Source organism: Mirounga angustirostris, unplaced genomic scaffold, assembly GCF_029215605.1.
Source record: "Mirounga angustirostris isolate CCGP_5_RB_7025 unplaced genomic scaffold, mMirAng1.0.hap1 SCAF_2, whole genome shotgun sequence".
NCBI classification, from domain to species: domain Eukaryota; kingdom Metazoa; phylum Chordata; class Mammalia; order Carnivora; family Phocidae; genus Mirounga; species Mirounga angustirostris.
Window position 1 is genome coordinate 52,678,572 of NW_026991710.1, and position 17,514 is coordinate 52,696,085.

Consider the following 17,514-nt stretch of genomic DNA (forward strand, 5'->3'; position numbering starts at 1 on the left):
TATCAATTTACAATATGTATCTTTACGCAAATAAGTTCATAGAATACATGTCAATGAGACAAATGATTGACTAGTTCAAATGCTGAGCTGCTCTGATTCTAAGATGAGCCACAGGAATGTTTGATGGTTTACAGAGGAAATGGATCATTGATCATGTTTCTGTTGAATAGGGAATCAGTTTGCAACCAGAATTAACACAAAAGAGCAGAGTTTAAAACCAGTTTGCAGGTAAGCAAAGGGGAGAATATAGTTTCCAGATTAGAGAAAAAGAATGGTATTAACAAAATCATTGCTGGTATAAAAACTGTCAGCAGCTTTTTTGTAGAAAGCTTTAGGGAAAAGCAACATCAAATAAACCTGATTAAGGGGTTGTCACTACTTCCCTAAAGAGGAAGGATAGGAAACAAATATCAGAATGTCTTGCAAGTATAATTTTTCTTAAAATGGGGGCCAAACACACCTTGCAGCAGATTCATTGGCTGTGTGTGTATGTATGTGTGTGTGTGAGAGAGAGAGGGAGAGGGAGAGAAAGAGGGAATATATAGACTGTCAGGCCCTCCTGTGGATATACTGAGTTACAAATTTAGGGTGTGGAGTCTAAGAGTAAGAAATAAACACACTAAGCGTGAAAATACCATGCATTACCCTTAAATAGCACAGCCATCATTATATAAAATTCTCTAGTGGGTTCACTAGAGAAGTTGGGTTCAGTCCTATTCAATGAATCCTTTTGTCAAGATTAGAGTGTTTAAAGAAGAGAGTTTAAGAAAGCAGACAGGACAGCTAAGTGGTGGACCTTAAATAATATCTTATTTCAGAGTCCTGGAGAACCAAAACCTATGAATTACAATTAGGGCTCTGCATCTGGATCCTTAAAAATAAATAAATAAGAGACACTCAACACAAACAAAAATTTGTCATAAAATTATTTGAAGAATTCCAAAAATCTTTAAAACACAGTATACATCAACATCACTACCAGTAACTGGAATTACAACACTAATTTGAATAATACAGAAACCATCAGACTCTTTCATTTATAAATTATTACAACAAACACAGTGTTAGGCACTGTTGTGACCCCTTAAGTTTCCAGAAAAACGGACAAGAGAGGAACTAGTTACAGTGCATTGTGCTCTGGGTTATGTAAGAGAGGCATGTCTAAACTGAAGAGCAGAGAAAGTTTTTCTCAATGAAGCAGCAATTTAAGCTGATCTGAAGCCTGAGCTATCTCAGTTAAGGATATAAGCAATAGGGCTTCAGGTGGAGGAATAGCATGTGCAATATTTCCTAGGGAGTAAAAGTATCATGGCTCTAGGGTGAGAATTCCATGATTTAGGTTCCTATTCCCTCACTTACTAGATTTGTGACCTTGGGCAAATCACGTCACATCTTTAAACGTCAGTTTCTTCATCCTAAAAATGGGAACAATAATAATGTTATGTCATGAAGATATTGTTAGGATCAAAGAAGAAAATGCAAATAAAGTTCTTCACCTGGCAATGTGCACACAGTAAGCGCTGAACATGTTAGTCATCAGTGTCTCTCACTGTCACTGCGGTTGGTAGAAGGGAGAAAGAAGCAACAGAAGATTCTGGAGTGCCTTGTAAAAACCAGGTGAATCTTTAGCAAATGTCTAAAGCCACTGAACCAAACAGGAACTTTGATGGCTTCTGAAAATATGCAGCCCATCCACTTAATCTTTACTAAATAAATCAGAGATGAGTTATGGACAAATGAATCATAGTCTCATCTTTGAGCTATGTTTTCAAAACAGCAAATAGGCATAGGAACAAGCGTAGAATTTGCACCTCACTTAAGCCAAGTTTTCAATGTAAATGGGAAGCTTCAGTTGGCAAAATTAGAAGTTTTTCGTTGGTAGCCATAATACCAGTAATTGGTCACAGAAGCATTGGTGTGAGGCCAATGTAATTAAACAAAACATTTGTCTCTTAGGTACCTTTCCTTTGAAACTTAAATAATTGACCAAAATTAATGTCAATCCACACACAAAAATTGGGTAGTTAACAAAATTATTATTTCTTCCAAATATAGTTTGATTCAAATAAAAAGTATTACCTATTTTCTTTTTTGTTTGGGATTTTTTGTCATTCTAGTTTTGTTTTTTTCTAATGAGCTTTCATTCTGATTTATTTTTATTTATTTATTTATTTACAAGGTATTTTCCCCATTTTTGCTCTTGCTTTGATGTTTTTATTCTCTTGTTTCTTTATGTTATTGCTCTGGATATTTCTATCAAAATTAGAAAAACTTCAATGCTAATATAAAACTCAGTGTTTTAAGAAATCATTGAAGATAGAGTCACCATTGGAAAATAGTATTTTTGCTTTACTCCTCTAAGCTTGAAGCAGTTATGTTTGTTACCTGTATAATTAGTGGTTTTATATATTTGCTTTTTCTTTTGAATTTTTTTCCTTGTATCTTACCTCACCACTGAGTTTGTCTATTTAATACTCATAAAGTCTAAAACCTATTTATCCCATAATTTCTTCCACGGACTGACACTATTTAGAATATTAGCAAAAAGTTTCTTAAATGCTATTATATAACATTTATTAATGCCTTATTACATGCTAGGCATTGCACTAATTGTTTTACAGATATTAACTCATTTAATTCTCACAACCATCTTATGTCATAGATGCTATTATTTAGTATCTTGGAGGTCTAATTAACTTACCCATGTCACACAGCTAGTAAGTGGCAAAGACATTATGGAAACCAGAAACTTTGGTTCCACAATCTAGAAACTTAACCAAAATATTTATGTACTACTCTGTGCAATAGATTCAGACAGACAGACACACACACACACACACACACACACAGTTTCCACTCTGTGTGTTTCATTTTGAAGACAATAAACCTATATTAGGTGTATTATGTAGGGAAATGGGAAAAGAAGTGAAAATGTGGTCTACTAGTTTTGTTGTTTTCCTGTTTTTTGTTTGTTTATTTCCCTTTGTTATTTTCTTTTTTCTAAAAGAGAACTTGTGTATACTGAATGCAATTCACTCTATTAGGACTTTAAAATGAAAAAAGAATGCTCACAAACTGTGCAGAGAACCTGGATCTCTGTTATTGGGTGAGCTGATATGGAAAGTATAGTGAATGTATGGCAGTTACAAGCAGCACATCTGATGGCCAAAAGCAACATGAGTAGATCTACAAAATATTTAGATTATGGTGAAAAATTAGTAGACAGAATGAGATATTTAATACAACCATTAAATTACATCAAAAACATGCATATGCAATATGAAATAAACATTTGATAGGAATACTTATGAACAACAACAACAAAAAACCCACTGCGTATAAAAAATCTCTCTTTTGTGTAGGAAATGACAAATGGATTTGAGACAAAAGTGGTGCATAAGAAAGTATAAAAAACAGGTAAAAGCTTTGCATAGTTCAAAGATGGTAATGTGCCAAGAGGTGAGGCATCTTATTAACTCACCCTCAACACCTGAAATACAAATATATATAATGAAGGAAAGATAGAACGAAACAAGGGAGGAAAGAAAGAATGAAGGAAGAAAGAAAGGAAAGAAGGACACAGAAATCAGAACTCAAAAAAATCCAGGCTTATTTTCTGCTAGGATGCAGGTATATAGCTTGAGATCCATCAGACTTGCCCAGGCAAGGTATTGATTCAAATAGGCAACTTAAGATACCCGGTTCTTCATGAAGTTCTCATTTTTTTTTGCTTTCTTCCAGTGATGATGGTAGTAAAATATGAATATTTCCTGGTGACAATACTGAAGATTTTTCAGTACAGGTCTGAGACTCTGTAAGATCAATGCTGCTAGTGGTGCTATCAATTGCAGTAAAGTCAAGTGTCTGCCGTTCACTGCTTCACGGCTACAGTGGTAATGTTCCCCTTCATCAGGCCAATTCAGGTGTAGAGTATCGAGCATTTCTTCTAGAAACATAGCCTCCAGTCTCTGAATCTATTCTTCTCCGTGACTGTATGAGCCACTTAATATCCTATATTTTTTTTAAAATCTTTTTTTTTTTTAAAGATTTTATTTATTTGAGAGAGTGAGAGAGAGAAAGAGCACAAGAGGGGGGAGTGGGAGAGGGAGATGCAGACTCCCTGCTGAGCAGGGAGCCCGATGTGGGACTCGATCCTGGGACTCCAGGATCATGACCTGAGCCGAAGGCAGTCGCTTAACCAACTGAGCCACCCAGGCGCCCAATATCCTGTATTAAAGACCTTTTCTGTTTAAGCCAACCAGAGTAGATTTTGTTTGCAACTAAGAAAACAGACATTAAAAACAAAACTTGTTCCCCAAAGAGAAATGTTTCAGGCAACAGTCTTTAAGGGAATGGGAGTATAGACCCTGTGCCTTGCCTTAGTTGTATTTCAATGTAGCAAGGACCTATTTAGTATTCAGGGGTGGTAATCTAACAATGCCTGGTATGTAACAGCGTGTTTCATCACCTGAGGTCCCCTCAAAAAAAAGGGCTTCTGGAAGGTAATATTTTGGGTGACCAAATTCCACCTGTTTTAGTATTATAAAAGTATGAGAAATAGATGAAATATGGAAAGAATTGCCTGTATCCAAGTGAACTGCAGAATTTAAAGAAATAAGAAGTTTAAATTTAAATTTTCAGCTCAAGTCATATTGAGATCATCAGAGAGTCTCCCTGCCAAAAGTCCTCTAACTCAAGTGAGATAACAGAGCTGCACATCAAAATCCAAATCTTAGGGCGCCTGGGTGGCTCAGTTGGTTAAGCGACTGCCTTCGGCTCAGGTCATGATCCCGGAGTCCTGGGATCGAGCCCCACATCGGGCTCCCTGCTCGGCGGGGAGTCTGCTTCTCCCTCTGACCCTCCTCCCTCTTATGCTCTCTGTCTCTCATTCTCTCTCTCTCAAATAAATAAGTAAATAAATAAATAAATAAATAAATAAATAAATAAATAAATAAATAAAATCCAAATCTTATTTCAGAGAATTCCAGAATTGTAAAAATGATTGAACTTATTGCATTGCCTTATGAGAAAATGAGACCACTTATTGGAAGAAAAAGTGAAATCCTGAACATTGGAATACAGATATGTGGAAGAATTCAGATAACTCAGAATATTCTCAACTTCTAAAATTTACTGAGTCTCTCTTGCTACTGGATTCAGTTGTCCCACACTTCACAGAGGAAGTGGTTTCTTCACGTCTTCATTACCAAGCCCATACCTTATCTAAGATTGTTAACTGATAGATGGAAGCAATTCTCTTCCTGCCCAAACCTATTACTCCATCTGAACTCAGAATACCAACATTTCCTTGAAAGCCAGTTATCTAGTCAATATTGGGGGCAAGAAGTTTCTTGGATATAAGACTCACAAGATTCTGTAAATTAAATTTGCCAAAGCATAAGAAATGTGTGGAAAAATGGATTTTATGAGTTTCTCACATGCGTAAGAGTCGGAAACAATTTAATTCAAGCTAGTATAAATGCATGATTAGAGATTCTGGATTCAATGTGCTTCTCCAGGTCACTGGCACAAGTGCTAAATGTTTCTTCAATCTGTTGACCAAAATCTGGACTGAAAGGTGGCCAAAGTTAAAATAAAGTTCTAAAACTAGGAATCCCTTGTTTTTTTTTTGTTTTTTTTTGTTTTAAGATTTTATTTATTTATTTGAGAGAGAGAAGGAGATAGAGAGAGCTAGAGAGGGGGGAGGGTCAGAGGGAGAAGCAGACTCCCCGCCGAGCAGGTAGCCCGATGCGGGGCTCGATCCCGGGACTCCAGGATCATGACCTGAGCCGAAGGCAGTCGTTTAACCAACTGAGCCACCCAGGCGCCCCAAGAGACATTTTCTTTTCATGATGATAAGAAATAAATCCATGGCAGTGCCACAATCATAAACAAAATCTCTATATTTTCTGTTATCTATACTTGAGAACACAGAAGTTGAAGCTGCAGCGAAATAATTTTTGGTTTCTTTAGGGTTCAGTTGTGGAAAAGGTCAAATAGTAGCACTTTCTAGTAGAAGGGGTAGGCATAAATTTCATAATGGGCAGCAGGATTTGGATGGCAAAAAGTCTAGTACTCTGGCTTCAAAGACCAAAATTATGGGCCATTTGATTTGTGCCACTAAAGACATGAAGGTCAGGGGTGCCTGGGTGGCTCAGTCGTTAAGCGTCTGCCTTCGGCTCAGGTCATGATCTCAGGGTCCTGGGATCGAGCCCCACATTGGGCTCCCTGCTCTGCGGGAAGCCTGCTTCTCTCTCTCTCCCACTCCCCCTGCCTGTGTTCCCTCTCTCGCTGTGCCTCTCTCTGTCAAATAAATAAATAAAATCTTAAAAAAAGAAAAAGGGGCACCTGGGAGGCTTAGTCGTTAAGCATCTGCCTTCGGCTCAGGTCATGATCCCAGGGTCCTAGGATTAAGCCCTGCATGGGGCTCCCTGCTCCGCGGGAAGCCTGCTTCTCTCTCTCCCACTCCCCCTGCCTGTGTTCCCTCTTTCGCTGTGCCTCTCTCTGTCAAATAAATAAATAAAATCTTTAAAAAGAAAGAAAGAAAGAAAAAGAAAGAAAGAAAGGAAGGAAGGAAGGAAGGAAGAAAGAAAGAAAGAAAGAAAGAAAGAAAGAAAGAAAGAAAGAAAGAAAGAAAGAAAGAAAGAAAGAAAGAAAGAAAGAAAGACAGACATGAAGGTCTGAGAATTACAAATCAAAATTTAGTCATGGGATCTTACCAGTTCCCAAACCTGAGTTAGTTTAAACATGGTCCCTAACTTAAGATGGTCCAACTTACAATTGTTTTTGACTTTATAATGTTGCAAATGTGAGACACATTCAATAGAAACCTTACTTAGAATTGTGATCTTTACCTGGGCTAGTGATTTGTAGTATGATACTCTTTCATGAAGCTGGGCAGCAAGCCGCAGCCCCGTCAGCCACGAAGTCACGAGGGTAAACAACAGCACTTAAAACCATTCTGTGCCTGGGCAACCTCCTGATTGTCACTATTAGTACAGTAGTCAATAAATCACATGAGTTATTTAACACTTTATTATAAAATAGGTTTTGTGTTAGATGATTTTGCCCAACTGTAGGCTAATGTTGATTTCTGAGCACACTTAAGGTAGGCTAAGCTAAACTCTGATGTTTGGCAGGTTGGGTGTATTAAATGCATCTTTGACTTAGATTGATCATAAATCCAGGAAGATCTGTATTTACCCCATAGTCCCTTAAATGAAGAGAAAGGTGATTGCCTTTAAAGAAGTATTGTGCAATAACAACATCTATTAACACTGTACCTCTGCCTTTTAGCTTCTCTATACTCTATATTTCTGACCATTTCTAAATAAAAGGGCAGGGGGGAGGGGTAAATGCCCAGATCTTTCACTGGTTATTGAATACTGTGTCTGGGCTAGTATTAATCCCTGTGGATTCCAAATACCACTAAGAAACACTGATCTGAGTGGACATTATGGGGGTAAGGTAATGAATGAGATGTTGTTCTGAGCCCATATTACAATTGACATAGTGATGCCTTCTTCATCCTAGCTTTTGATTCTTTCACCAGGTCATTGGTATATAGTTGGAAGATTTACCTTGCACCTGGAAGAAACCTCTGTCTCTGAGGCCCATGAAGTAAAATCTGTAAAACTATAGTAATGGCCAAATTAAAGTATCTCCATCCTACCAAAAGAGTAAGCACAAATCTTTATGGTATCTGTGGGGGAATGAAGAAATTAGTGCCACCATAAAAAATATGGAGGAATAACGAGTGGAGGTTATGACCTTTAAATGACTTGTTTAGTCTGAGTAGAAGACAAACTAATTTTGCCAAACTATGCATTTAATCAGGTGGTGATTACAAACACAGCCAATATGGTCTCTCCACTGATGAAAATCAAAAAATATCTTCACCATTGTTTAGGAATGGTCTAATCGTGACAATCAACTTTTTTAACATCTCAATACACAGAAACCACAGAAAACATTTGTTGCCACCTTGTCAAGAGCGACAATGTACTTTCACCATCTTGTTTCAGCATTCTCTTAAATTTCCTGCTCTACAGCATGATTCAGTCCTCAGGGAACCCTGATCATCTCAATATCCTAAGATGCACCATGCTGGTCGACTACATGAATGGCATCAAACTGAAAATATTTGATGGAATGGGATTATCATGTACCCCAGACACCTTTGCAAGAACCAAGAAATAAAAACCATCAAAATATAGGGGCATCTTTCTTAATGATATTTCTACACTTGATCTTAGCCAAAAGGCCGAGAAGCAATCTTAGTGATATTTCTGATACTCTGGGACAGGTTGGGACATCCCCTCCAAAATGTTTGCTGCATTTTGCAACTCATATCATGTCAACCAAACCCTCTGAAGACAGAATCCAAGAGCCTAAGATTAATTCAAAACGAAGTTGGTTTATTTTACCTCAGAATTGGAATTCTGTACCTTTGCATATTAAAATATTAGTAATTTAGGGTTTTGTTTGTTTGTTTGTTTTTGGTTAGAATGAGCTTATTCTTTCTTGGGATAAAATATACATTTGTATATATTTAAAAACCTTTAAATTTCAGCATTTGATAGAGTATGCCTAGGGCAGAATTATTTTAAAATAAAAACTTTAAGAATATGTTTATAGAAAAATATGGTAATGCACACTGTTTTGTGAGTGGATAACGAAACTTAAAAAATATTCCCTTTTAATAGAATTTTAATTTTCATACTATGTGTTGATCTCTATCTATCCATTCATCCATCTGTCCACCTAACTATCCAATAGATATTTTAGATAAATAAAACAGAAGAACAACAGAAATGTTGTTATGTAAATAATCTAAATACTTTTTTAAAAAGGAAAGATTATCATGTGTAATTCAACTTTTTGAAAGAATGTATTGCATAAAGCACACAAGGTCACTAGGAAGCTGGAGGAACTCACTCAGTATCCCTTTTCTAAGTTTAATAATTTAAAAAATTCATGGTTTGCATTTTCATCATTTTATCCACTTTGCAACCTATTTGTTAAGAGTTTTCTACATAATTAACATATTTCCATTGTATTTTCCTATCATTTTCCCTTCCTCCACAGACAGCATTTATCTTCCTGTAAATTACTTTTTTCCCTCATTTTTTCCCCTTTCAGATGTTTTTATTTTTCTTGACCATGAAAATCCTCATAATTTTACAATGCTTTCCTGTCAACCTCAGTACTATTTGCTGCATTTTACAAGGACCCTAAAGTCCAACTAATTCTAGTATTCTTAAAACTTTTCTTAAAACTTCATATTTGGGGTTTTGTTTTGTTTTGTTTTGTTTTTTAAGTAATCTCTACACCCAACATGGGGCTCAAACTCACAACCCTGAGATCAAGAATCACATATTCCATCAACTGAACCAGCCAGGTGCCCCAAAACTTTATATTTTGACTTTACTATTAAATTACATGTAAAAAAGTACCATTTGAATTTAGACAACTTCTCGCAAGAACAAGGTGCTAGACTTCATAATAATATAATGACTGAGAAAGTGTTTTAAATACTGTATAAACATCCATAAATTTATCATTTAATCACTATCTTCAGCACAAAATCATTATTTACTTTTATAGACCAATCAGCTAGGGTTACCTAATCAATTTCAGTTCCTAGCTTAATGAAAGATTCTCATCTTGAAAAAAATTGCTAGTTTTTCTTCTTGTACTTTAAAATATCATTTTGAATCTGGACAGTTCAGACTGTGCACTAAAACTGCAATAGATGACTGATGTCAACCTTCTGTGACCATCTCAAGTGACCTCAATGAGAAACCAAAAACAAGAAGAACCGGAAAACCAGTTAAGCAGATGCAGGCCAGTAATTTTTTGAATAATACGATATGATAGAAACAGAATGTATTAAGACGACATAAGGCTCTTTCACACGCCTACGTGGAAATCAGTAAACCTTAACTTCTGCAACCAAACGAATTGTACCTTGGGACGCACACTATACAATGGAGAACTGCTTGCAAGGATGGATACCCTTTTCCCTTTTTGCATATAATCCTCTGTAAACTGACATGCTTTGGAGGAGTTCTTCAGAGCAATTTAAAGTACTGTCTCCTGGGCTATAGTCCTCATTAAGACACTGAATAAAACATGTATTAATCTATTTTAGGTTGGCTTTTTTTTTTTAGTCAACAACACACTGTGTTGATGTCACAGAAAATAAATCGGAAAATGCCAAAATAAATGAATCTATTACGAAAGAAATGCATTTCTCAAAAAACCCTCCTTAAAAAAAGATTGATACTGAAGTTAAAATCTGCTGAAATTTTATATAAAAAACAATACAGCACAAATAATTTGCTTCAATTTAGTGCTTAAAAATATTCAAATATTAAAAAGTAACTACTACAGCCCATTTTCCATAATGTTGGTACTTGGTAAATATGCAGCAATTGTGACATTAAATATAAGAAATCTTAAGAGCTACTTGAAGTTAACAATTTTTGTGAAAATGGAGACTTAGTTTGTCTGGAATGGTCAGATACGAAGAAAAATCTCTTCTTGTTTTGATTTTTTTTTTTTTTTTATGTTTGCTAAGCTTTTACAGTATGTGTATCCTGAGAACTTGGAAAAAGTAGCAACCAAAATGTCTGCTCCGAATACAAATGTTTATTTTATATGATAACTGCCTTGAACAGCTGGATGAAAATTATTCTTTCATGGCATTTAAGGTATTTATACATCAAAAAGCACACTTTGCAGTCTGAACAAACTAACAAGTCAAAGACAACTGGAGCAAATATTTTTTAAGTATATCACTTTAAAAGTGTACAGTCATTTCCTATACCTAGCTCGTCAGAGAAATATCATTCAAGTAAACTGAGGTTATGCAAGCTAGAAATTGTTCTCCCTGAGGAATACAACTCAGTGATTGTTCAATATGTTTTCAATATATTAATGGAAGACTCATACACAGAATCAAGTAAAGTTGAAAGATGTTGCATGAGAAGCTTGAAATCACATGTTATAAAACCAGTATTTTTCTGATGTGGGAAGGCAGTTCACATTTACTGAACACTTGTGACTAGATACCATGATAGAATATCAACATATACCAGTATCAGCAGCTGCTGAGTCTAGAGTGAAGGAAAACTTAATTTCCAGTATTCCTACCCAGCTCTTTAACAATTCTATTAGTTCTACCTTAGGTTAGGGAGCAAATGGAGAGAAATATAAAGGATTCACTTAGGGAAATGGCATATATGTGTGCAATGTTTTCTCTCATGGAATAAAAAAAGTGGACATCTATTCAACATGGATAGGAATCTCTAGAGTATTTAGAATGATTCTTAGCAAATTGCTCAATTACTTTCATATCATCCAGGCTGCTCTTGAATATTTCCCTTGGTTTAATCAATCAGAAGAAACTATGAACTCAACTGTATGCATTTTCTTATTCTCAAGAGGTAATGATTTGATTTACCTGACACATTCAATATAATTCAAATTATTTTGGACGAGACGTGGTTACCAGCAGCATTCTCTTGTCAACCCAGTCATTCTACAATCTACAAACTTACACTAATGCATGTCCAATTCGATTCAGTCAAACACATCCTATTTCATTGTGAATACGCTGGCAAGAATGTCCTCACTGAAAAAAATTCCAGCTGAGGTACTAAAAAGTGTGACAAGTTTATGCCCATGGACTGAGAGCTGTGGCCAGGGAATAGAGGGAAGTTACATTTAATGTCTCATCCTACCCACACACCTGTTGTTGACAAAAACAAGTCATAAATTGCCCATGGGCTTTGAATGATTTTTGTCACATAATAAGTTGAATTATTAATTTAATCATAGACTATCTTTGGTTTTCATTTTACCAGAAAAGAAGTCCTCTATATTGATGTACTTGAAATTGCATATCTGAGTGGAAACTAGGGGGGGAATCAGTGCTCAAGCAGAACTGTATTTCCTGCTCCTTAATAATTACTCCCTAGTAATTCCAAAATCTTCATATGGAACATAAATGTGTTTTCATGTATAGTTCAGCTATTCTAACTTTGATAAATGGATTATCAAAGAAAAATTTGTTTTGTACATTTTTATAATAATAATAGAAATAATGAGAAAAGCCTATTTCAATGTGCAAAGAAAATTCAGCTGTGATGCCAAACAAACAAATAAACAAGCAAATAGAACCTACCTGATTATCTGCTAAATTAATGAAATAAAAAAATGATGTAAACAAAACAACAAAATATGTAGATTTGAGCTATCATAATTGCATGTGTGAAATTTGAGGTAAAAATTTTTGCTACAAATGAATTTGAGCCAGAAACGTCTTTTTAATAAAAAAATTCAATTGAAACATATTTTTATTTCCCTGTCCATATATGAGTCTGCTAAGAAAGCCTTAGCTTTTATTTGTTTAAAACTAAATAAAGCATTTTGAGATAAGGTGTACTTTAAGTCCTAATCTTGTGATTTATGGGAAGATCTCACGCAGTTCAGCCCTCACTTAGCTATGGAGATAATTGACAGAGCTCGGCCTAAGGTACATGATTTGGCTGGACATCACACTTACCTGCTTGATTTGTGGTTACATTTACAGACACATACTGCCGGGCTCCTGGGCTCAAGTCGGACACTCCATTCACTGCCTCAATCTCAAAGGTATAGTTTGTGTGAGCGAGCAGATCCACCATCATGACAGAGGTGTTTTTCAGGCCGATTTGCCGGGGGAGGTACCTGACATGACCGCCACACTCCTCACACACACCTGCATGGGAGTTGCACTTCTTGCATGCAATATAATATGATACATCTTTCCTTCCACCAGTGTCAGCAGGAGGAATCCATTCCAGAAAGACACTAGTTTCATTAACATTTGAGATGGCATTCCGAGGAGCTGAGGGGGGTCCTGGTTTGCAAAGTAAAGTGAGAAAAACATATTTTAAGATGATAAAAATAGGCATTGTTTACTATACAAATCCCTGGTCTGAAGAAAAAAAAATAGATTTGTAATCAATCTTTTAAATAGGGCGAATGCAAGAATCATCAATTTGTAATAATCTTTGGAAAATCTTGTTATAGTTTTGTTGGGACAATAGCGGGATTTATACCCTATAGAAATAACTTATCTTGGCATTGTTATAACCACTTGTTTAGTTAAAACATACGTTTTGCTTAGTGTACATGTAAAGAATTATGGAGTACAACTATGTATGTAAAAATGTTAGATAAAAAAATTATATATTCAGAAAGTGGTAAGTTCTTTGACAAGTCCAAGGAAAAATTCTCCTTGGGGATTGAACTGATTACTTCCTTATTGAGATCTGTCCCAGAAACCTAGGAAGTACACATGAAGGATTTACTAAGCAATGAGCACAAGTGAAAATAGGATTTGTCAGTGTGGCTCTTGACTACAAATTCTGCAGCAAGTAAAATAGCCTGAGCTTACCTCAAAATGAATTGCATATCCACAGATAAATCACCAACAGCATTTGAAATCTTCCTCATATGTCAAGAAGAAACTAGAATTTAAGTTGTTGGACATTGCAATGTGTAATGAAACTCACTTACTTTGATACTGTTTTAATACTGTGGCTCTGCAAGTTGTGAATTTAACTTAATTGGAAATCAGAAATTTATTTTAAAAATAACTCTCAAAAACACTATAAGAGTAAGAATTAAGGTGTTCAGATCTTAAAGGATCAGCAGAACAAATTTATATATAAATAATAAACAATGTCCATTTGTATATTACTTTATTTCTGAAACGAATAATTAGCTTACTAAAGAGAACTAAAATTAATTCCGTATCAGTTGTGACAATTGTATACCACTCTGGCGGGGATTGATAAAGGGGGAGGTTTTATGTATGTAGGCATGGGGTATATGGGAAGTCTCTGTGTCTTTAAATTTTGCTGTGAACCTAAAACTGCTCTAAAAAAAATAAAGTCTTTTAAAAAAGGAATCGCATAATGTCTGTCTCTATAGTTGATTTTCAGGTATTTAGAGTTATAACTTCAATCAGTTGTTAATGTTATATGGTCACATGTTCCCCCCCCAAAAAATACATTTATATTTGTTTCAGACTTAATACGTAAAACTTCCTGACAGGGAATAGAATGGACTATGGTGGTCGTTGAATGGTTCATAAGCATAAATTAAGCTACTTGGAAGGACATATCTTAGTTCTCTTAATATCTGTTGTTTTAAATATAGAGATTAATATTAATTTCTACCTAACATTTATTGAGCCATGGCTGTTGAAATTTAAAAGTGATAAAAAATCCACCTGGTATTTACAAATTGCCATTTAAATTAAAGGACCTCATAACCTAAGAGTTGCCATTTTTGGCAAAATAATCCCCAGCTCGACTATATTTCTGATTGAACCCTGTGAATCTTCCATACATACAACCTCACACACTTCAATATAAAGCAGTTACTTAAGATGGAAATACACAAGTATTATTTTTTTACTATAAACTTTAGCTTATTTAATAGTGGAAAGTTATGGAGAAAATGTCATTTGAGATCAAAATGTTACAGGTTTACTTCTGAGAAAAAGGTAAAATATACTTGAAATATGTCTAGTTCAGGAAGACATCAAACTTTTTTCTTCCTGACATCTGAAATATAACCAAATTAACATCTTTTCTCTAAATCTGTAAAAATGAAAAAAAAAAAATCAGAGTCTGACTCTTCCTTTTCTTCTGACTCTCTACTAACAGCCCCTCAAACATTTGAGGGGGAAGTATATGTCTTTAAATGTCAAAATGAAACTCAAATTCAAGTGAAGTCCTAAAGTAGAAGTAAAAAGTAGAGGCTCAGATTGACATGCACTTAAAAAATAACCTAATGAAATTCCACTGCCTTGCTGAGATGTGAAATATGAACCAAAACAGAGCTATGAGAAGCACCCCTCATTGAAGCAGATTCACCAGAATCTTTTTTTCTTTTCCTGTGAGTTTATAACATTCTATTTTCCAGATTTATATATTTATAATATATACATTATATATTATATAAACATATGTTATATATTTATATATTTATACATATGTACATCAAAATTATTAAAAGCAGTTGGAACCATAAATTTAATTCCAAAGAGCCAACGGAAAGCAAAATTCCAGACTTTCATGTGAACATGTGAACATCAATCAAGCCATCCATGCAAGGGGATCATATGCAGTATTTGTGGTGCTAGGAATGCAACTAAAAACGGAACGCACACACCCGCAGATTATATATTAGAAAGATCTTCTACACAAGTCCCAGTAGTGTTTTCGACAAATGCATACAAATTCTTTTGAAAAACAGTGTTAGAAATTCGCACACCTGGAAACAGAAAATTTGAAACCCCAAGTCCTGTAAGAGGACTAAGCAGTCCCTGCCACCAGAGCACAGCCTTTCCCTCACCCCAAACCTAATGAACTTACAGAAAGGGAGACTCACTTTTACGCTGAAAAAGAGAAAGATCATGGCTGGACCACTTAAAGAAAATAACTATTAGAAAATAAATGAAATTTAAAAGATAATTCAAGATATGGTTTTCTCTCCCTAATTTGCCACTTTATTGTCTGGCCACATTTCCCTTTTACTCTCTGGGCATTCTTTTGCTCTGATAATTAAAATAATCTCAACCGTAACCAAAACATATCACATGCAATCATAGTTTATGTCTCCTCTACTCAAATGCATCCTCCCAAAAGTGTATATAATAATGTCATTTTACTTATTTGAAAAAGAAGTGTTTATAATTAGCAATCATCTAACCCATAAAATGATCAGTCTTGTGATAAAAGAATGATCTTTAGCAATGTACAGCTAATTAATATCAAGGATTTGAGAAATTATGAAAATATGTCTCACTGACACTATGAAATTCAGATGCTGAAATTCAGATAAAACTTCAGTTTGTTTTCATTTGATTAAAGGAATTGTATGTCTGTTTATATTTCATACTAGAATGAATACTAGATTTCAAAAATTTTGGTCATCATCTTTTAGAGCAACTGCAGCTGCTAGGATCAAAAATAATAAAACAAGGCAAGGTCATGGATACTGAATCTTATGGGGAGAGGAGATACACTTTCTTCCCTTCCATTTTGAGTTTTTGTTTGATTTGCCATAGAGACTGGGAATGTGGACAACTTACAAAAGTATTTTTATCAAGCAAACAAATACATAAATGCGTTTCCTCCTCAGAAATATGTGGAACACTAGAAAAACAAAAACACCCAAAAACATCGATGGATGCGGATGCTTCCACTGCAAATGTTGGAATTAAATATTTACTCTTCATCATTCTAATTATATGATTATGGGATCATATAATTAATAATAATTAAGGACACTCACTTATAAGAAATATGACAACTGCTTAGAAGTCTTAGCTAAAGGCTTAGTTTTCTATTTGACTCCTAAATCTGATTTGCCAACCCCCAGTACTCCATGCTCTTGAAGTGTTTCCTGTCTTCTTTCATAAATGACCTTCTAACTGGCCTTTGTCGTTTTGTGGGGCAAATTAAGTAAAAAAAAAAAAAAAAAAAAAAGGCAAAAGTACTGTTTATTACATGTTTATGTGATCAAAAGCCTGGCTCGGGAGAAGACGAAGAATGAAAAAAAAGTTTACGGTGAAAAGGAAAATGGGTTTATCAGAGTCATGTTTAGCTGTCATGAACACTAAAAGAAATTACAAAATAAAAGAAAAAATTCCTTATCTGTCTCCGATGTTGAATTTGAAATTAGGGAAAATGAATGCTTCTAACAATGGGTAATAAAAGAGACTCCAACTTTTCAGTGCTTACTTAAGAAAATCAAAATCTGGTTTAAAAAACTATTTTGGAAGATTAAACATTATGCCTGTTTTAGGGGAAATGGTAATAGGATGTAACAGGCTCTCCATCAGGTTCTTTCTTCAAAGTGGTGAAAGTTAGCATCACCAAATATTGGTTGGGTTCCTTACTTGTGCATGCCATTGTGGGTGGATCAGACTCCCTCCTGAAATAATCCTTTTCACAGACACAAGAGGTTGAAGCTTCCTCATGGGTAAAACTGTGAGGTGGACATTTGCTGCAGCTCTGGTTGTGAGGTGAGGCTTTGAAGAACCCAGGTCTGCACACTGTCAAAAGAAATAAGAGACTAAGCTTTTCCCTGGAACAGATGCATTGTTTGCTTTGTGAATAATGTCATTATTTTGACTACTATACACAGATTACATATAACACAATATTGCCATTAATTTCAAAAATGTTTCATAAGCTTCTGAATCATAAATGCCAGGCTATCATTCAGATAATCAAATATTTAAGTATTTAAATTAAACATGTCTGGACTGTGTGTATTTTAGTGATTTTTATGTTGTGGGAGCTTATAAGAAATTATATTATAAAAGGTAAATACCTATATATATTTAAAACTGAAGTAGTGCTTTGAGTGTAATTTTCATTTATGGTGTTATCAACACAACTTTTGTTGAAGAAATAATAGTTTTTCCCTATGCTCATAGAATGG

At 35.0% G+C, this 17,514-nt stretch overlaps 1 protein-coding gene and 1 pseudogene across 7 annotated transcripts in view; both read right to left on the reverse strand.

The window, feature by feature from the left end:
- The window catches only part of EPHA5 (EPH receptor A5), a 348,533-nt gene that overhangs the window by 154,655 nt on the left and 176,364 nt on the right, over positions 1-17,514 (reverse strand). For 4 of the 7 annotated variants that reach the window (XM_045881077.3, XM_045881078.3, XM_045881079.3 and 1 more), the window contains exons 4-5: positions 16,967-17,122; positions 12,572-12,907 (exon numbers count right to left, since the gene is read on the reverse strand). The exons of 2 other annotated variants lie outside the window; for them this stretch is intronic. In XM_045881077.3, coding sequence (XP_045737033.1) covers positions 12,572-12,907; positions 16,967-17,122 — 492 coding nt within the window. Of the gene's footprint in view, positions 1-684; positions 1,416-12,571; positions 12,908-16,966; positions 17,123-17,514 lie in introns of those variants that run through there. One more of the 7 variants, XM_054508909.2, reaches the window with a different exon arrangement.
- LOC123849200 (U2 spliceosomal RNA) lies at positions 8,138-8,275 on the reverse strand (annotated as a pseudogene).